The sequence below is a fragment of the Lissotriton helveticus genome, chromosome 12 (genome assembly GCF_964261635.1).
Source record: "Lissotriton helveticus chromosome 12, aLisHel1.1, whole genome shotgun sequence".
Taxonomy (NCBI): Eukaryota; Metazoa; Chordata; class Amphibia; order Caudata; family Salamandridae; genus Lissotriton; species Lissotriton helveticus.
The window spans coordinates 763,803,442-763,825,627 of record NC_136073.1 but is presented as its reverse complement, the minus strand read 5'-3'; the positions used below and the strand labels follow the sequence as shown (position 1 = coordinate 763,825,627).

Genomic DNA, 22,186 nt, shown 5'->3' with positions numbered 1-22,186 from the left:
CCTCGCCAAAGAAGGCATGGTTTAAGTCTTGCTGCAGGTGTGATGGACAGATGACATTCTCAGACCCACACAGTAACTTCATCTTGTGAGCTCTGCCTTTTTTTTAACACAAAGGCCTTCTAGGAACAGGACGACAAGCTCTTGTGGCCTATGTCGGAGATGACAGAAACATTGTCGAGGTCTAGGACCATGAAAGAGCAGCTTTCCTGTTATCCCATGTGATTCGCCACTGGCGGCCTCTTCAATAAAGCCAAGGCTAGTAGAGTTGTCCCCACGGCCCTCGCCGACCGCAACAACGCCGGCTCTCCCAACTCCAGGTGCAATGCTGTTGTACTTTGAGTTTCTGGCGCAGCATACAGATACAGCCATGTTTCTTCTGCTTGTGCTGAACATGTTTCAGAGAGCATTAGTTCTCGCAGGTATGCCGCTCATGCCATATCTAAATGGAACTCCACTCTGCTTCCCTCCTTCAGTGCTGATCACCCCCCGGCACCATCTGTATTTCTCCTGAGTCAGTGATTTCTCTCTTTTGCCATGTCTCTTAATGGACCTACCCGCTCCTGTCATCGGTTCAGGTACCAGAGCCCTCCATGTCACCAGAACCTCCCATTCTTCCTCCTCTGGTTCCCCTCCTGCCACCAGTTTAATGGTTTAAGTGCAGATGAGCGGTTCAGCACCTCTTTGCTGAAGAACAATAGCAGTATTGGGACACTGTCCATGACGTTTTTGGGTTGGATTGGGCCCAGCGATCCCAAAGTTGGCCAGGAGGTGTTTGGGTAATGATACCCGACTACCCTCTGACACATCTGCACTGTTTGCTTCCTGAAAGGCAATGGGTGGGATACATCACTGCATATTGGCATTGATCTATATCCCCTGGCCCAGTACTGATGGAGATGGTGTCTTTTCACCTTGCACTAAAGAAAGCAGCTAAAGCTTCCTTTCATATACCGGCCTGCTTGTCTGTTGGGGTGCTACTCTCCTGCACTTTGATATATAACTGCATTGGTGGAAACCAGTTTACTAAAACACCTCGGGTACCATTTTGCGGAGGTGGTCCATGATGGGGAGGATGTATCACACTATATAATGGGGCAGACCTCAACACTGCCAACTGGCTCACAAGAGACGGGCTCTTCTATTGCTTTAAGGCAGGAGTCTTCAAACTGGGGGGCAGGCCCCCTTAGGGGGGCCTCAAGTGATCCTGGGGATGCGCCAGGCTCTGGCCAAAAGAAGCATTGTACTGATGACAGTGCGTTGTTTTAGGATGAAAAAAATAAATGGCACCAAGCAGCCCTATAATGGGTCATCACCAACATCTTTTACTGTTTATATCCTAGCTGGGAGATTGTGTCAAAAGGGAGGCAACTCCAAATATTCTTCAAACCCCCCACCCACACTTCTAACAGCCATACTGTGGATACTTGCATATGTTAGTAAGGTCTGTCTGACCAGAATAGTACGTTTGGCAATCATGTATTTGATTGCATTTTTGAAACCATAACCGAACGTACCTGCAGTATTTAAATATTATGTATAGACATATTCCTGGCCCAGAGGACCACATTTTGGGAAAAGGCCAAGGTGTTACAGGCCACCTGCTCCTCCCACCAGCCCAGGTACAAACCTGCGTAGCTGGGGGCGAAGCAGGTTCATATCGCCGTTCCCTGGGCCTGGCAATAGATAACGTGGTCAAACAGCAAGTAGTTGTTTGAGAGACATTTGCATTTTACGTGATAACATTTGTGTGTGCAAAAAATACTTCATATCCCGCTCATCGGGGGGGCCCGATGATTATTTATTCTCCACTTGGGGGGGCGCATCATTAAAAAGATTGAAGACCACTGTTTTAAGTTGAAGCACCTGGCTGAACTAAAGTCAAAAACACATACATGTACATGTCCTTTGGCGTCAAAGACCTCTTTTGTCAAAAGGCAGAAGCCACACTGTAGAGATTAAAGAGGATAGAGCCACTGCTTGCTCACTATGGCTGTAGTCGTGGGCAATGGACTTGCGCAATCCCAAAGCTTTTGGCAGAGCTTTAAGTTCAAGCAGCGCCAGTCTACCTCAGCCGACCCGCAACTACAAAATCTCCTTGTCTGCCTGTACTGGGCAGGGGTAAAGGAAGCGGTGAACTTGCTCAATCTTCTCCTCCTGTACAACCAGGGAAGTTACAGTAGTTCATTTGCGAGGGAACTCTTTTGGCTGTTGGGATATGGGTATCCTTTTTTCTGAGGTTCTGGAAGGCCATGACCCCAGACCAGTGGGTCCCACAGATTTTGGTAAAGGGTGGTACAGCCTACCCCTTCAGCAGCAGCCCCCTCATGTCCCACTGCAGCATTCCTTTCTGTCTGAGGCCATCTACAGATCCAGCAGCAGTAACTGGCAGCCTTGCTGCAGAAAGAAGCATAAAATTGGGAAATTGGGTAGGAGTGTTACTCTCGATACTTCCTGGTCCCCAAAAAGGACGGCAGGCTTCGTCTGATCCTAGAGCTCAAGATCCTAAACTGGTAGCTACTCAAGGAAAATTTCGGAATACTGTCCTTGTTTCAGGATTTGCTGCTGCTAAGTGTGGAGGACTGGATGGTGATTTCAACCTATAGGATGAGTAATTTCATATACCTGAAATACATGCTGTTTGTGGTGGGGCACAATTACTACCAAATTGCTGTTCTTACTTTTTTGGATTAACTTCAGCACCTTGGGGCGTTCACTAAGATGATGACTGTAGTCGTAGTTCACCTCAGGACGTCGGGCATTGAGGTGTACCTGTACTTGACAACTGGCTGTGCAAAACTGATTCACCACAGATGGTGTCACTCCACCTGCAGACAACAGCGCCCTTGCTGTTCAACTTGTGGTTTTTCGTCAGTATGCCTAAGTTGTACCTAGAACCATCCTAGTGTATTCTGTTCATAGGGGTGCTTTTGGATACCACTTTGCTTCTGGCTATCCCTCCTCCAAAGAGGATCTGGGGCACTGAAGCTCTTATTCTCTTGTTTCCGGTGGGAACTCTGATTTCATTCCTGAAGGTTCAGCACCTGTTCTGTCTATCTTGCATCGTCCTGGTCTCACATGCAGGCTTATGTATGAGGGCCCTCCAGTTGTGCTTCTGCAGGCAGTTGTTCCAGCCTCTTGGGGATCTGACACTATCATGATCTCCAAAGATGCTGCAGCAGACTTGAGCTGTTTATTTATTAAGCTTGTTGTAGGTACTTTTTCATTAATGTTATCATTTTTTGAATCTTCTGGTCATTCCAGAGGGATCTTGCAGGAGCCATACCTCTTGCTGGCTATCGAGGTGAATATTACTTTTGACATCTCCTTAGTCATGGGTTGTTTCTAATAATTAAACCTACCCTACAACTAAAACCCCTCACTTCCAGTATCATCTTCACTACCATTGATTCCTCATAGCCTTGGCCAACCTTCTCCTGTTGTCATTCTTTTTGGCCTAGCAAGATTGTACAGTTTGTATGGTCAAAGGGTATATTGTATGTCTCCCAGAACAGCTATCATTGTTCAAGTTACAGGTGATTGGTAGCTTTTTGAAGGTTTTGATTAACATATTTCCTCCAGTTCCATTTGTTATGCCCCACAATGGGACTTAAACGTAGTTGTGACATGCCTGAGAAGTGCTCTATTTGTGCCCCTGCATGGATGTTAGTTAAGTTTGCTTACCTTAAAGGCTGTGTTTTTGGTTGCTCTGATGTCGACTCTTCACTTTGGTGAGATTTAGTCTTCATGTGGTTTGTTCCTGATAAGAACCTTCTTTGCAATATGACTGCATCTCTCTCCCATCTAGTGCAAACTGTCACCTTGGCCACCTTCTGTCCATTGCTCCATCTGACCAAGGAGGAGGAGGAACGGTAGCTTAAACTGTAATAATTAACCACAGCCACACAAAGCAGATTTGGTCTGACGACCAGCTCTTTGTCGAGACATGGGAAACCACAAAGGCGAGGTGGTTCAAAAGAGAACACTTGCTTGTTGAATGCTGTTGTGCATTAAGATTGGTGCTCGCTGGCAAATAACCGCCTATGGGGATTCTAGCACATTCCACAAATGCAAAGTCATCCACTGCAGCCTTGGCCAGAGGCTAGTGAACATATTTAAAGTGGCGACCTGGGGGGGCTCACCACACCTTTTGCCTAACACTGTTGTTTGGATTCTGAACTGAGGAAGGGGGACCATTTCACTTGGTCCTACAGAATTTCCTTCTTTGAATTTACTCCTGCACACCTCCTAAGGAGAGTATTGATTGGGAATATATTCACAGGTGAGGAATCGGCAGGTACGTGTATCCGTCAGAAGTTACTCCCCTTTGGTAACAATCTTTCTGGTGGATATTTATCTGCAGATTCCTCTCGGATTACTGCCACCTCCCAATCCTGAAGGAAATTCGTAGGCCTTATACTAAGAGGCTATCTTGGTTTGTTGCTCTGCACTGGTTCATTATAGATGTTATTCTAATCCCTGCATAGAGAGATGTTTTAAAAAAATATATATTAGAAAGTAAGAACTGGCTGCCAGGGGGATTGTTGTATGGTTTTGGTTACACAACCCTGTTCAAACTTGGCGATGGAGCCAGTACTCCCTACAAGCACTGGAGGGCTATGTCAGACGTTTTCAGAACCAGACTGGCATCTGGAATTTTCAGAGGTGAGGAATCTGCAGGTAGATAGAGTATCCACCAGAAAAATTGTTATAGAAGGTTAAGTTACTGTGTCCTCGGACACCTGAGGTCTTGGAGTTTACCTATCACCAAGTTCTGAAACGCAGGATCTTCAAATGGATCCCCCCCCCCCCCGACACGAGAAAAACCGTCACCCAGGCCCTCGTCACCAGCAGACTCTACTACGGGAACGCCCTCTACTCAGGAACAACAACCAAGATCCTGAGACGACTACAACTAATCCAGAACGCCTCGGCACGACTTATCCTCGACGTCCCCCGACGCAGCCACATCACACCCCATCTGAGATGCCTACACTGGCTCCGCGTCAACAAGAGGATCCCCTTCAAACTCCTCATCCACGCACACAAAGCGCTACACAACACCGGACCTACATACCTCAACGACAGACTCCGCTTCCACACCGCAGCCTCCGCTCTGCTAGCCTCCCCATCGCCTCAGTTCCTCGTATCCGGAAAACCACCGCCGGCGGCAGATCCTTCTCCTACCTCGCCTATCACGGGTGAAGCACTTAAACTCACCATGTGCGCCTGCAACTTTGCTTAGTGGAAAAGATGTGTCCACTACTGCATTATAAGCACACAGACCCCTTTAAAGTCTCGTCTTTTACTTGTTAAATTTGTAGAAACCATGGTTGGTGATCACCTCTATCAATTTACATGTAGCTGCTGTTGCAACCTAAATGAAAAGTAGGGTGCACTCGGCCCTCTTTAAAAACCCTTTTATTAAAGCTTCAGTGGGGTTCCTAAAAGTCACCCCTTCAAGAATTCCTTCAGTCCCTGCCTTTAACCTTAATGTAGTTCTCACAAGACTTATGGGTCCGCTCTTTGAACAATTACACTCATGAGTCATGCAATTCTTGCCTTTGGAAAGTAGCGTGTGAGAAACCAGGGCTATTTGCAGTGTCCCCCCACTTATTTGCCCCCATTTTGACTACTAGTTGCAAGTTTCCTGACTCTTATTGTGCCCTGGCTCTACTAACCAGGGCATAATTACAATTGGTACTGACAACCTACCGGCAAGTCCCTAGTAAATGGTTGGGCATGTAGGTTTCGAGGCCTAGCAGATTTAATGCACTTAAGTTTATGCTGCTGTTTTGCCTGCTGTCATTTTAAAAGCCAGCCCTGCTTTGCAGGCTGCTTTTAAAATAAAACTATGTCCAAATTCAACTTAGTAATTAAAGTTACTTCCAAAGACTTAAACTGCCTTATTTTGATATGTCGCCCCTAAGGTCTGTCCTAGATGCCCCAAGGGTAGATGATATGTTAAAATAAGCATGTTCATTATAAAATGTGTTTAAGCTCTGGTGAGGGAAACACTTGGATTTCAGTTTTTTCCCATTGTTGTGCATTAGCTCCATAGGCTAACATGGGAAGGTTTTATTAAACTTGAATAAAGTCTATTGACAGAAGTGAGCTAAAACTATACTTCAAAGTGGCTAAATAGAAGTTCGAATAAATCTAACAACTTCCCAAGATTAGATGTATTATAACTGACAGAAAAAAAAGGTAAAGAAAGTGCGTTTCTTATGTGCCTGAATCCAGCTGTAGAGCAGCCTCTTCTGCTTGGCCAGCCTTTGATAGGCTGAGCCAAGCAGTCTTGAATGTGTGTGAAGTGGCCTGGGCTGAGGCAAAGGAGACATCTGGTGGGAGGAGATCTGCTGCTGCAGAGCAAAAGGCAGGAAGGGGGCTGGGTAGCCAAGCTGGTCTTCAAAGGGAGAAAGACAGTGAGGACAGGAGCCAGGCCCACCACCGGCCAGATGGGAAACCCCTCTAATTGAATTAGCAGAGGGGCTTGGAGGTGAGTGTTAGGGAAAGTTAGCCACACCTGTAGGTTGGGTTAGCCAGACCTTAGCTCCAGGAGAGATTTTCTCAATTTGGGATTTTACGGAACCGTGCTTTCCAGGACAAGAATTTGCCACACTTATGGGGGAGTGGTTATCATTTAGGGTGGCACCCTGCACCCCATTGATCCAGGGTGCCCTTACTGCTTACCAGCACAGCAGCCTGGATAAATATGGGTGAGCTGCCCAGCAACTCAGATCCCTGCCTGGAACTAACCAGTTGCTGCATAAAGCTTTGCTCTGCGGCAACCAAGGATGCCTCCCTGTGTCCCCAATGTTCAACACCATACGAAGTGGATTCCAGAGCCTTATAGTTCTAAATCTGCAGGACCGGTGAAATAGGGCTGTATTGGGAGGCCTTAGATGTCTTCTGTAACCCCCCAGTGGTTTGTTCTCATTTTATTCCACACCTTGCAATATGGGTCTGCCAATTAAAGTACTCTAGCAGGACAGCACCCAAATATTCAAAAGTATGAGCACACTCCAGGGAGTTCCCTCTCAGCATGGGGTTTGGGCGGTGGAATGGAAGGGATTTAAAAAACATATAATTTGTTCTTGCTAGGTTAATGTCTAGACCCCTTTCCCTACAGAAGGTATCAAACCTATCAAGGATTTTGTGCATCCCATAGGGATTTTGAGAGGTGCAGCGTGTTGTCGGCAAACATCAGGGCAGGACCTCTAATGTTGACCAGGCTGGGTGTGCAAGACTCGCTATGGTCCACATACATTACCAGATCATTTATAAACAATGAAAATAAAGTAAGTGCGAGGACGCACCACTGCCTGACTCCACTATTGACCGAAAATCAGTTTGTCAATTCCCCCAGCTGCTCAGATCTGACATGGGCGAAGTGATTATCATGGAGTCTTATGATCAGGTTCATGAGATAGAACGGGACCCCCATATTAGCTTGGATTTTCCACAACCTAAATTGAGGACGAATGCTGACCGAAGATCAACAAACACTACATAAAGTCGCCCGTCTCCTAGCTGTACAATCTTCCATTACAGTAACTGGAGGCGGAGGACCTGGTCAAGTGTACTGATACACCCTCTAAAACCTGCTTGCAGTGGGGCCAATGTATCTGAGGCAATCATCCAGTCTTGCAGTCTACTCAGGATGACCCTTGCGAAGAGCTTTTGGGCACTTACAATTAGGCTGATCAGCCTATAATTGGAGAGAAGATCTCTGGATCCCTTCTTGTAAATGGGGACAATCTCCGCTCCAGCCCAAGTGAGAGGAGTAGGAGCCCCTTTCAGTATGGCATTGAAAAGAATGGTAAACTAAGGGGTCCAAACATCGATCTCATCGAGAAATAGGTTGAGATTCCACTCAGCAGACTAATATTTGAACTTGGGGCCCCTGTGCTGCTACCATCTACTATCCTTACTGGCACATGGTCCAGGCTTATAAAAGTAGCCCAGGGGCAGTAGGGTAGTGTTGCTGTAATTCTGCTGACTATTCATGCACCCAAAAACCAATTGTAATACAGTCCCCTTGCCTCACCTCATGTCCCACACCAAGCCAACCCACCCTCCTTGTCAGCAAAATGCCACTTGCCATATCCAGCAGGAATTTTCTATAGTGACCCAACCATTTCAGTTTCTTATTGAACTAATCAGCCTGGGACTCTCTTTGTTCCTGTCTCAATGGGGCTACACCAGCAAGGATTGCCACATAAGGGCATGAAGCTGCAGCGCAGTTTGACTGGCTGCATTGCCACTTTTGCGGGGTCACTCCATCCGTCGTCATCCACATACTGGGCTTTATTAACAGCATTAACATTTATTTGTGCATAACTATTGGGCTCAAAGATGCAATGGTTCCTGTTTTGCTTGAAATTTGTGGTGTTGCAAATGAGCTTTGGCGAACATGGTGGAGCTCTGGAAGTTGTAGCCGCCCCTGGCCAGGTTGGTGCCTTGCAAAGCTACTTTGATTTACTACTTCACCCCCCATCTCGCCTATGCTTGTGGTGGACAGCCTACTGGGACCCTGAGCAGAAAGTTCCCAGGAGTGTTTTGGGTTTATCAGCATGGACTCCGTGGCATCCAGACGAAGTATTAAGGGGAATATTTCTGCCCTCAGTGCAACCCTTACTTTGTCCAAGCACCCTTCAACCATTCTCCTCACTCCCAAGGTTTCAGATAGGTGAGTCGACGGTGGTGGATTAATCAAGGCTGCTATTTCCACTGGCTGTGGCTTAATACGTCGCTTCAAGCGCTTAGCGGCTGCAGGATGAAGCGGGCAATCGGGTGGGCAGGATGTTACTGTTAAGGAAGGTGGTCCTGTGTTATGTGCGGCTAAAGGCAATAAAGTGCAACCTGGTATGCTTATGGAGTGAACAGGTAAAGAAGAGGCAACTCTAGAAATGCTCACGGTCCTATCCCACCAGAGTAGCCAAGAGAAAGCCTGCATTCAGTAAGGTAATTTCATTACTTACACACTCACCGCTCACTGGATCATTTTATCTATTGAGGTGGCTTTGGTCGGTGTTGTGGTGCTGGTTTTCTCTTAGCCATTTTCCCTGCGGTATCACAAATCAAATGCCAACTAACACATATTAGCAGGCAGGGAAAAGACCCAAAGAAAACAGTACTGCGGGGTGGCCTCCTCTGGGCATGGATGTGCCCGTCCTTGCCCCCGGCTGGTCCTGCACAGTCGGATGGGGCACTTGCTTTATAGCGCTTTTGGCAGGTGCAGGTGATTAGGCAAGGGCCCACCTCCTGGGGCCGTAGGCTCTCTGATCTTTGTAGTCTTATACCACCTTGAGCCAGGCAATGATGAGGGTCCACTATACTGCTGCTGTATGGAAAACAAATTGAGGTGGAGTCCATGTCTTAGTGCATTGTGGGCTAGGAGTGAAGCCACAACTGTCCTGTGACTAAAACGGACTGTAAACCCAAATTTGCAAAGATGCAACTGAAAACTGAATTGTTGACGTTATTGAAATGGAGAAAGTGTATCCGCTGTTAAGTACTTGGGGAAGAGTTTGAGACCGAAGGAGAGGCGTATATTCCATCTTCACCTTCAGAACATCAAGATGAGAAAGAGCAGTAACCTACTGCATATATGAGAATGACTGTTTGCTTCATGGATTAGGAGAGTAACAGGACTCTTAAAAATATATTGATACATTCTCCAGAGGACGAGAGAGACATTGCCCTCTAAGCCATCTCTTCAGACCATTCTTTTAAGAGGCCTGAAAAAGAATTTGTATATATATATATATTTTTTTTTTTAATAAACTGGACATTTTACATCATTTACAGAGATACCACCTGTTCCTCCCAAAAATACCAAGCATTGCTGAAGAGGAAATCGAGGCTTTAAAAAGCGATTCTCATCAAAGCTAGTGGCCCAAGTGTTGAAAATAAAATGTAAGACCACTCCTTATGATCAAACAAGTATAAGATATTATGGCCCAACAGACGTGTCAATACAACCTGGAAGCAGCAGCATCTACAAGGTGTCCATTGGAGAAAAAAAAACAAAGGAAGAAATTGTGGGTTAGAAAATGGTCAGTAGCAAACTGTTTTTCCTAAAAGGAGTAATCACACCCAGTGTTTCAGTGCACTAGCTGTGCAATATACTTTGAATCTGACCTGGAGCTGTAGTAATAAAGATTAGAGTCCGCTATTGCTAATAAAACTTTCATGTATGGAACTGAATTTGGTGTTGGTGTTGCTTGCTCTATTTTATGTCGTTGGTTTTGATGATGGTAGGTTTGTAAAGTTGAGATTACATTTAGACATGGTCAAAAAAGGTCGATTTAAAGGGTTGTGGATTTGAATTAAGTCTTCTGGCAATATTAAAGTCAAATATGTGTCCTTTATTGCAAATGGTAATCACCAATAGGTACCAGGGATTTTTCTGTATTGTAAAATGTTTTGATGACTCCTTATCCAGATATTTCACTTGTTTGTTCAAGTAACCTGAATCTGATTGCCCTGTAGTGTAAACTATGCTTCCATAATCCTCAATCTGTTGTGTGTCTATATATATCCCCAATTCAATCGTTTCTCACTCCTCTCAGGAAAAAGACGATGCCACAGAATCCTGCAAACAGCGCGTTTATTTAGAGGGCCAAAATCACACAACAAAATCACACAACGCGTTTTGCAGCTGATCTTCTTTGTCACGAGTACAAGTGCATGAAAATGGTGCGTTTTTATACAATTAGCGTGTTTCACTTCCTAGCGAAGTGAAACACGCTAATTGTATAAACACGCACCATTTTCATGCACTTGTACTCGTGACAAAGGAGCTTAGCTCCGAAACACGTTGTGTGATTTTGGCCCTTTAAATAAAAACGCTGTTTGCAGGATTCTGTGGCTGTGGCATCGTCTTTTTCCTGAGAGGAGTGAGAAATGATTGAATTGGAGATTTGGGGTTCGCTACCCCGCCGCAGCCCACCGCTGAAAGAGGCTTGGGCGTACTCACGAGCAATTGGCTGTGGATATATATATATATATATATATATATATATATATATATATATTTCCCCAGTGCACTTAAACAGGAACACGGACTCGATAATAAGCCGGAATCAGATTTCTTTATTTTATTTTGAATACGTGGAACGGTGCATGCCTCAGACGCGTTTCGGACACGAGGCTGTGTCCTTGCTCACTTAACAAACGAGGAGGCTATACAGTGAAATTTAAAACACCCATTGGCGCCAAATACAGTGGTATAGTCATAGGAAGCGGACAGGAACCAATACATTGTAAGTACGATCTGGCGCAGCCATCTTGTAGTGTCTGTCCATAGCTATGTCTGCTAATACATCGCCTGCACATAATGTACATATCTAAAACAATCCGCAGGAATAGCATGAGAAATGTAATATCGGATGCCCTTAGCAAAAATAGTATGTACAATCATTACAATTATGCTATGTACACTACATTGGTATTCCAGGTCATTTGCAAGGACCTAAATACTGTTAAAGTGCAGCGTGCAGAAATTCATATATATACAAATCTATATACAATTTCATATGCAATACACAAATGTATACAAAACACGGGCAAATCTTGATAAAAGGTATCATAAGATGTACAAAAATGCATATATATATATATGAGGTATGTAAAGCTCCAGATGTCCGCAAGCGCTGCAGTCGACCGCACAAACGAACAGGAACCAGCGAGACCCAAATTCAGGTGCAAAGTTATTTTATTATTTTCAAACCCAGCACCAGTCCGCCACGACGCGTTTCGGCTAAAGATAGCCTTGTTCACATGACAACGTCACGAGGGCTGGCCACCCATTTAAAGTGCAAAGTCACCATCACATGTTATAGAAATGGAAAAGTTACTATAGTATCATAACGTAACTCCCACACAATTGAAATTGCAGCTTAAATGCTATTGATATGCACACTATATCACATATTAAAACAATGTCAATATGCTTCTGTACACTTGTCTGTAAAATACATACTCGAACCCCAAGTTAATAAACCACAATAAAGTCACAAATTTCAAAAATTTCATATATAAACATTAAATGACAAAAGTTAATCAATATTTACTAAAAAACCTCCAAATGACATATAAAAGGTAAAACTATAAATATTTACACTTAAAACCCTGTCCTAATGATGTAAATGACTCCTGGGTTTATGTGAAATTAACCACACTGACAGCTAAGTCAATGTATAGGGTATACTGTACAGATAATAAATGTGCAAAATTGCAAGATTTGTGCAAAGTATTTCTATATATCCAGATGGCAAGAAAGTGCTACCATATAAAGTGCAAAAATGTGAATAAATTCATTAAATGTGAATTAAAATTGATTACATTGCAGTTCAGAAGGCGTCCAGGGTACATGGTAAAGCTCAATGTCCAATATAGCTACAGATAGGCATTGTAACTCAAGGTGTGCAACTCTCAATGGACAGACAGTATTATAGATAGGTGTGACAGTCCTCCCCAGTATTCAGGCCCTGTGGTGCCTTGGTATCCAAGAGAATAATATAGCGCGTCTCTAATTTGCGCAACAGGGACTCTGTCTCCTCCTCTCCTCTAAGGGAGGAACACAGTCTATCACATAATACGACAAGAGGGAAGCATCTTTCCCATGGCACTTATCAAAGTGCCTGGCCACTGGGTATGAGGGGTCAACGTTGCATATGGCTCGCAAATGCTGAAGAATGCGCTTATGGACCTGAGGCCTCGTGCTGCCCACATATCTTAGCCCACAAGGGCACTCTAAAACATAAACTGCGAATTCTGTCTTACAGTTGAGCTTGTGTCTAATCTTAATAGGGAATGGCGACAGTGGTGTTTTTACTTCTGTTTTACTGACGCCATTTTTACAAGCCTTACAGCTCGAACACCTCAAAAAACCCTTGCTCTCATTCAGCCAAGTTCCCGTTACCACCTCAGGGCTACTGGATACCAAGCTGTCTTTCATAGACCTCGCTTTACGGTAGGCTATGCTGGGAAATTTAGGAATAACTGGAGCCAGAATAGGATCTTCAGACAATAATGACCAGTTATCCTTAATGATTTTGTAGATGCTATTATGTTGGTTGCTATAACCCATAATCATCCTTATCACCTCTTGTGAACCCTTGACCCGTGGTTTCAAGTTAATCACTCCTGAGCCCAGGAGTGATGTTCTGTCCATTCTATTTGCCTTGAGAATTGCCACATCTATAGCTTCAGATTTATAGCCTCTAAGAAGGAAACGAGATTTACAATGAAGTTGTGCCAGCCGGCACTCTTCCTCACTGCTGCATAGCCTCCTGACACGGAGCATCTCCCCATAGGGTATGCTCCGTATCAGGTGTGCAGGATGGTGGCTTCCGGCATGCAGCAGTGTGTTGCCCGCAGTAGGCTTGCGGTGCAATCTAGTGTGGATACTGCCTGCCTGGACGTAAATCTCCACATCAAGGAACACAATAGAGGTGGCACTGATACTGCTGGTGAACTGGATGTTAAGATTATTGTGATTCAATTTATCAATAAAATCAATCACCTCCGTCTCAGTACCCTCCCATACAAAGAACAAATCATCAATATATCTTGACCACAGTTTTACTTTAGAATTCATAGTGGCTGAATGTTCTTGCCATAGGACCTGCTCCTCCCAGTACCCCATGTGTAAACAGGCATAACTGGGAGAAAAGCAGGCCCCCAAAGCCACTCCCCTGGTCTGAAGAAAAAGCTGTTTGGCAAACATAAACACATTGTTCTCTAAGCAGATTGCAATCATGTCTATCAACATTTTTGAATGCTCCTGGAAACAGTTTAGTCTTTTCCCAAGAAAATGTTGCACTGCTCTCATACCATCCTGATGGAATATACTGGTATATAAAGAGGTGACATCCATAGATACCAGTATATAGTTCGTATTCCATCTGAAGTTTACCAGTTTCCTTAATAAGTCACTAGTATCCAAAATAAAAGATGGCAGATTTCTCACAAAATCTTGTAAGAAGAAGTCAATGTATTTACTCATGTTCTCTAACAGGCTGTTGCAAGCAGAGATTATGGGCCTGCCTGGTGGTTGTTGGTAACACTTATGCACCTTCGGGATGAAGTAGATGACTGGTGTGACCGGAAAGTCATTCCTCAAAAATTTGAGTTCATCCATAGTGAGCAGGCCCTTGCTCCTCCAAGCTGTAAGTGTGGAGTATATTGCATTCCTCGCCTGGAGAGCATCTTGTGAGGTGATACGTTTATAACAGTCCCTGTCATTAAGTTGTTTCAGGGCTTCTTCTAGGTACATCTTACGTGGCCATAAGACCACGTTGCCCCCTTTGTCTGATTGTCGTATCACCACATGTTTGTTTGCACTCAGTTTTTTGATTAATTGATGGTATTCACTGTCCCTATAATTGAAGCGTTTAGTTCTGTGGGCATTCTTAATCTGTAATTCCTTCAATTGTACCGTCACTTTGTCATGAAACAAATCCACATTATCCTTTATCATAAGTGGACAAAATTTGGACTTCGGTTTGAAGGGTGATATGCATGAGGCAGTGACAGGTTCACCCCAGAGTATCGTTGAGTTATTGTATTCTAGCGGAGATTCCTCCTCTTGAAGCTCGAAGAGTTCTTGTGTAAGAGCTGATCCAGTGGTGGTCGCAACATTAGTCGCCTCGAGAACAATCGGGCTGCTATCTACACGTTGAGTATTACTAGATGCATCGCTGTCCAATACTTTGTGTGAGTTATGATATTTCCTCAATTTTAATTTACGCACAAATTTGAACATGTCGATCTTTGTAGTTGTATAGTCAAAATCACCCCTTGGACTGTACGTTAATCCTAACGCCAGGATGCTTGTTTCTTTAGGGGTTAGATCGAGATCAGTCAGATTGATGACAGAATGTCCATTATCATCAACGTGTGTACTAGCATTCAATCCTGTGATGGTACCGGCTGTGCCTTGTTGCGCTGCCATCTGGTACGCTGTCTCCTTGGAGTTCCCCTTGCGCTTGCGGTGTTTGTTGCTTTTGCGCCTCTCTGAGCGTTTCCTGTTGGCTTGCTGCCTACGGGTAGCTGATTTGCTGAGCGCAAGGTTAGTTTGCGATCCTGCTGGACCAACTCCAACTCCTGCCCTGGGGTGAATTTTCGAAACCCCGACCGTTGTTGTCACCTTGCTTCTGTGTCCGACTCACTCTCGGGTTGTGAGCTATCCCCCGAAAATGAGGAAAGTTCTACCTGTTGTGACGGTACTGTGGTTTCAGTTGAGCTTGCAGCAGCAGCAGCAATGGATAAAGTTTTACTCTGTTTAATGCTGTCGTATTTCTTTGCAAAAGGAAAGATTTGGCCATTTTCATAGTCAAGTCTGTCACGTATAAACTTGAAAGCTTTCCTCTTCTTGATAATGCCTTCCTCACGCGCTAATCGTGCATTCATTTCCGTTCTATATTTATCAAGTTCCGGAGTGGGAGGCAATTTTACTATTTCAGCTTCAATCAAGTTAATTTCCTCTAAGAGCTTCAGTCTGTCGCTCTCAGCAAACTGTACTAGTATGGCCATTAAACGTTTGGAATTCTCTAAGTTGCAAAGTGCCCAAGCCGATAGCATGAGTGGGTCAGGCTGTTCGTAGGAGGGTGCTAGCATAATGCGCAGACCGCCCGGTACTCGCCCCACATCCAAATAGCCAGTTAAAGAGGTAAACTCCCACCATTTTGATAATTCTCTCTTGCTGCATTTTTCCAGGCGCTTAAAAAGTTATTTTGCTTCATTTCTCGTGCTGCTAACTTGCACCACAGTGGAAATCGTATTGGACCCGGATCCCCCAGCTGGGGAATCCGTAAACATGCCCCTGGACGCCTCCACACGCCCCCTTAACGTGTCCGCCGACATGGTGCGTAGTAATGGGTAAAGTACGAAATTTGCACAAAGCAGTCGTTGCTCCTACCAGGTGTTATGCCTCCGAGCCGATCCTGCTACTCCACACAGGGTATCTCGTGGTGAGTCCGCACAGCGTTCCAGGTACACACACGGGGAGTCCAAAGGTTCCCGATCAGCCACCGCCGACCTGAAGACTCGAACTCCTTCCGGTTATCCTCTGACCCGCCTACAGTCAATTCCGCTTTCCCTGGGGCGTTGACGGCGTCTCCTACATGGAGCTTTTGGTTTAAAGTCCCGAAGAACGTTGCTTCTTGCCGCCGTTGCCCAAAACGTGGAGGGGTCTCGCAAAGTCCGGGGAAGCAGTCCCGGATGCCAAAATACGAGGTATGTAAAGCTCCAGATGTCCGCAAGCGCTGCAGTCGACCGCACAAACGAACAGGAACCAGCGAGACCCAAATTCAGGTGCAAAGTTATTTTATTATTTTCAAACCCAGCACCAGTCCGCCACGACGCGTTTCGGCTAAAGATAGCCTTGTTCACATGACAACGTCACGAGGGCTGGCCACCCATTTAAAGTGCAAAGTCGCCATCACATGTTATAGAAATGGAAAAGTTACTATAGTATCATAACGTAACTCCCACACAATTGAAATTGCAGCTTAAATGCTATTGATATGCACAATATATCACATATTAAAACAATGTCAATATGCTTCTGTACACTTGTCTGTAAAATACATACTCGAACCCCAAGTTAATAAACCACAATAAAGTCACAAATTTCAAAAATTTCATATATAAACATTAAATGACAAAAGTTAATCAATATTTACTAAAAAAACCTCCAAATGACATATAAAAGTTAAAACTATAAATATTTACACTTAAAACCCTGTCCTAATGATGTAAATGACTCCTGGGTTTATGTGAAATTAACCACACTGACAGCTAAGTCAATGTATAGGGTATACTGTACAGATAATAAATGTGCAAAATTGCAAGATTTGTGCAAAGTATTTCTATATATCCAGATGGCAAGAAAGTGCTACCATATAAAGTGCAAAAATGTGAATAAATTCATTAAATGTGAATTAAAATTGATTACATTGCAGTTCAGAAGGCGTCCAGGGTACATGGTAAAGCTCAATGTCCAATATAGCTACAGATAGGCATTGTAACTCAAGGTGTGCATATATATAGTATGAATGGGCGATGGCACAGCAAGAAAGCGTGTATTTATATTGCCAAGCCAATGGTTCAATGCCTTGAACATACTGCCTCTAAAAAAGAATTTGATTTTCTTTCCTTTCATTATAATATATCAATTTGTGTTTTTTGTCTTACAGGCTGCAATTCAGGCAGCAGCCAGTGCCAGTGTAGAAATGAAGAATGTACTGGAGTTCTACAAACAGTGGAAAGAGATGGGTTGAGGATCGAAGGTCATCACTTTGTTGGCGAATCTTTCTATCCCCTCTCAGATAAACGTACAGCGTCGAAGCGCAAAGGGATGGCGGCCTACGGGACACGAAGCAACAACCACCCAGGAAGGCAGCTCCAGCCAGTAACACTCGCACATGTGCATCCATCGCACAGACAACTGACGCCATGAAGAGAACAGTCCAGGGTGGAGCTGTCTTTTTCCCACCTGGCCGGAAGAAGGCTTCATTATTCATCTACAGCTGTTTGGTCTTTTATTTTTGTCTGAAATGTAAGGACTGGTCTTGGTCCATATTTTATTTTGCGCCTCTGGTTGGGGCTGTGGTGTGAAGAGGAGCTTCTTGTAATGTGAAATCTGGTGATGGGATAGAGCACAGTTGCTTTACTCCTTCGTAAATTTCCCGCCACTCTTCCCGTTTGGACGATAAATTCTTGCAAAGAAAGGGGTTTTCTTTGAATACCAGCGATTGTGCTAGCAATTTTAAGGAATGCATATAAGAGTACTATTTTATTTTTAAAGAAGGAAAAAAGGCAATTCCTTAGAATTTAAGCTTCTAGGAACCAAGTGAATTATTGTTTTCAAAGGGTGCAATTATCCTTTCATGTTGAAAATACCCATACTACCCTGTTAGGGTCACGCTTTGCAGTGTGCTGGGTATTCAGAATGGCTTGAACAGTATGGGACAGCCAAAAAGCTGCTGAAATGTTCTGTTCCATTCATTTCTGTATGTTGTGCGGTGGTTATACATAACTGGGCACAGTTGTGGCCTTGGCACCGCTTGACATGGTTCCATGCGTGTGCATGTGTATGCAGGGATAAATAATAGGGCTAGAAAATACTTGCTGACCTATCCCTGCTGTGCCAGGTCAGGGTTCCGTCCAGAGGTGTGGCTGCATACTTCATGTCATGTGGAAAGCTGCATTCCAAAAGAAGTACTTAAATTGCAGCAGCCTGTAATACGCCTGCATGAGATAATCGTTGGGGAGGGAGGGTGTGGGACACAGAAGCATGCATGCCAGGGTTCCTACCAGTCTGCCCTAATACACTTCCATGTGTTGTCAAATGATTTAACCAGTCAGTGGTTGTATTCACCTGTGATTGGTCCAGCCGAAGCTATGCTTGTTTGTACTCAGGGGGGTCACCAAAAGTCTTTCAACCTGCTTGATAAGGAAGGCAGTCCTTTATGGAATAAACAAGCTTTTTTTATTAGAACTATTGACGAATCTCATTGAATTTTGGAAGCACATGAGTAGCTGGTGTGTAAGTCCGAAGGCATTCAAACCTTGAGACATTGCCCCAGCAAAACTCCTCAAAACTTGTGTTGCATTTTCCAATTAATCTTACTCAAACCATTAGCGATTTGGAAAACGTGGTTGCCAACTTTGCTGAGAATAAAGTGGTTGTTGAGGCTGGTTACTCCATGTCTTTAGTGAAGGGGCACAATTGATCTGATAATTGTTTTCTTTCCACCAGTGTATGCTGAGTGAGTTGAGTGTTTGGTATGGTAATTTTGTGAGATTGAGGGCTGAGGTGTTGGGTACATCTTATCACCAAGGTTCTCCTGTCTCTTGACTTTAGAGTTTGTACAAACACATGGGAAATGTTCTGCTTATGTAGAGTTGGATAGCAACTGCAATACACGAGGTGTTGAACATGGGCACTTCTGATCAGCACCACAATCCCTGGTGTAGTACAGAGGGTGAACCTGTGTGATTAAAAATAATTCTGCAGCATAATAAGTGGGCTGGTACATATTCCTTGTGAGCTGGTTGCAGTTGGCATCTACATACAGCACAACAATTTGAACATTGGCTAATGACTGCAAAGAAAATGTTTTGCATGGTCAAATTGATGCTAATTTATGTAAATGGGAACCAACTTCAATGTTATGTTCGCTCATGTTGGTGTAAAAGGACCATGGCTTGCACTTCTAAGTTACTTATGTTTACACAGAGTAAGTAATTTATTTTTTACTGAATACCTGGTGTGACTCAACTAGTATGAGGTAATGCGGTCTGTTACATGATGTGCCTTTACTTTGTAGATTCACAGATAACTGCTTATAATGTGCTAAAGTGCTGCAAAAATCATCTAGCACCTCAGGATATAGCAATAATTTCACAAATAGCATTGGTGTCATGCATAAAAAAAGATAAAAGTGGATACTTCCTGGACCTTCAAAAATGTGGCATCATAACATTTATTAAAATGATTGGGTCTGATTGTCAGGATTACGTTCAGATACTTCTTAGTAGAGAATGCGTAAGATGTGCATTTTCTTTATTAAAGGATCACATTGTACCATGCAGTACGTGCATCTCGTTCATAAACATGCTGAAGGAAATCCAGTTATGGTTAACGTATTGCGGAGTCTCCACAGGGATTTAATTTCGCATCTGAAACATTCTCTGCCTCTTCCCCTAATTTTGCTTTAGATCAGACCAGGGTCAGTATCTCTGGAATGTAGAAAGAGTACCTATTGTAGTGGAAAAACACAAGCATATCCCTCTTTCTAAGGGAGCGGTGTAGAATATCCGAAAAAATGCATTTTATACCTGTGGGACTGATAATATTTGAACTATTTCTCTCTCACATGTCATCTCAGTAGGAATTGGTGCACTTATCCATTTATTTATTTTTATTTCAGGCCAAAAACGTTTCAGAAATGAATTGAACTGGCCTTGTAGTACCTCTAATGAAAGCAGATATGTGCATATATGGTGCAACAGTAGATCCTACGGCTGGTACCTACCACATACTGCTCAGAGGTGGTAGAATATTTGTGAACTATGATTTAGTTCAAGAAGTGGGGAAAAAACAGCCAGTCCAAAATAGCTGACTAGATTTGTGAGCTGCTGGGTACACTTAGTCCCTCAGAGTTTTGCCAATAAATCATGTTAATCATTACTGAAAAGTCAACACCTTTGTTTCTTAAACGTCCACTGAAAATACTTTGGACTTGCAGGGACTACTAGAAATAGACAGTACCCCCAAACAGTGGAAAACGCGATTGCCGTGGGAAGGGTACAACCTACTGCCATATCTGGCACTGACAAATCTTACATGATGGTTGGTGGTTGAGGAAAAAAAAACTAAGGGAAGTGAATGAGTGGTATATAATTTAGGGCTAAACATTTCTAAAAGGATGAATACATTAAGGACAACCCCAAAATCAACAAAAGTGGGTCTTTTTGTTCTTATGATTTGCCTTCATTTCACCTAAAAGGAGTATTTTTGTTAACTAAAATAAACAAAATAATAATGAAAATAAGAATTTTTACAATAAAGGCAATCTACACTAATTAAAGGGGGGCATGGTTTAAAATTTGGTTAAAGATGCGAGTTGGTATTGAGCATGATGGCAGCCAATTTGAGTACTATGTCATTATTCATTATGTGTTTGTCATTAACGTCAGCCTAATGTTAAATCTAGAAATTCATCAATATAAGTACTTCTTTAGTGTATTGCTTAATTTTAGTACTCCTTATTCTCACCCTAAATCCTTCCCAATAGGATTTGTTTAGCTCCTAAGCACTTCATGCCTACTGTGAAAACAAGAATTTCAAGGGCATGTATTCTTTGCAACAGTGATATAATGTGGATAAACTTCCTCCTTCACTGTTCATTGCTGTTTTGTATGAGATGGCAATGAATTTGAGGATCCGTCTACAGTGATCTTAAATGTTTTTAAAATGGTCCCTTTCACAAATCCCTTATTCAGGTTTAGGGGTTATTCTTGGAAGCCTCCCTCTCTCCTCCTTCTCCCCCACCCCCAAAACTATTAGATTACCAGTTGTGGTGCTCCTCTTCTAATTAAGTGCCAAATGGCATTGAATGCTTCTCCTGGTCGAAGTGTTGAGTAATAATCGTAGTCCAGATTGCCCTCTGAATGGCAGGTACTCTGGTGTTGCACGTTATCTAATCTTTTTGCGTAGTGCTATGCTTAAAATGGTCGTGAATTTAGGATGTGTTTATGGATTTTTAAGTTGCTATATGATAACCCGAGCATTGACTTTGATGTGAGTGCTTGAAGAAAAGATGCTATATGGGGATATTTGAAATAGTTTTTCATTGATGGCTGTAAAATGTAGGAAATTGCTGTTTTGTTTTTTATTGACCTCAAGAAGAACATAGTGGAGTTCTACCACTTAAAAGACACTAGCATTTTCAGGGTTTCAGAATTTTAATGTGGAAATCAAATGTTGCAAATCAGCTTATGTTTTTTTTAATGTGCAAGTTCATTCTGTGTACGGGCGATGTTCGACAGCCATACTTGACTCTGATCAGGGAAAAGTTGAGACAGTATAGGTGACGTCTACAGTAGCTGAAGGTCAGTTGTGCATCATAGTCTTCCTACCCTAAGAAGCAGGTATTTCAATGTTGTCATGAAAACTGGAATGTTTTTTCATCTTGCTCGCTTAGAAACCACTTGTGAGAATATAGGGCTCGATATATTCGAGATAACATTTCTTGGACCCTGTTATATTATCTTGTGGTCTTCAATATTAAATAATTAACAAGTTTAGACCATATACTTAAGTCACTTAGTGGGTGTTGACAATTGGAATGCTGGAATTTGCAGAATCCCAGAACTGTAGACTGGTGAAAACAACCACAAAAATGCACATTTCCATTAACCTAAACAAATCAGTAATTGTGTATGGCCAGGTCAGTAATTGGTGTATGATGTAAATGGTGTCTTCACTTTTCTGGGTGGTTTGACCTTTTAAACACTTTTCTGACATTGAAGTTCATATCTAGATTAATACAATGCAAATGTAGAATTCCTGCCTAGCAATGTTGACATTTCCTTTAAACACCTGCCAGTTTTGAGAGTAGCTAAAGGGCTAGTGTCTAAATGGTGGTCTATGTGTTCACTTGCATTC

General features: G+C 43.3%; 1 protein-coding gene across 1 annotated transcript in view; it reads left to right on the top strand.

The window, feature by feature from the left end:
• The window catches only part of SMG5 (SMG5 nonsense mediated mRNA decay factor), a 397,003-nt gene extending 376,231 nt beyond the window's left edge, over window positions 1-20,772 (top strand). The window contains exon 22 of the mRNA XM_078669528.1: window positions 17,208-20,772. Within this exon, the coding sequence (XP_078525654.1) occupies window positions 17,208-17,291 (84 nt within the window). The 3' untranslated portion in view covers window positions 17,292-20,772. The remainder of the gene's footprint in view (window positions 1-17,207) is intronic.
• Window positions 20,773-22,186: the final 1,414 nt, after the last annotated feature.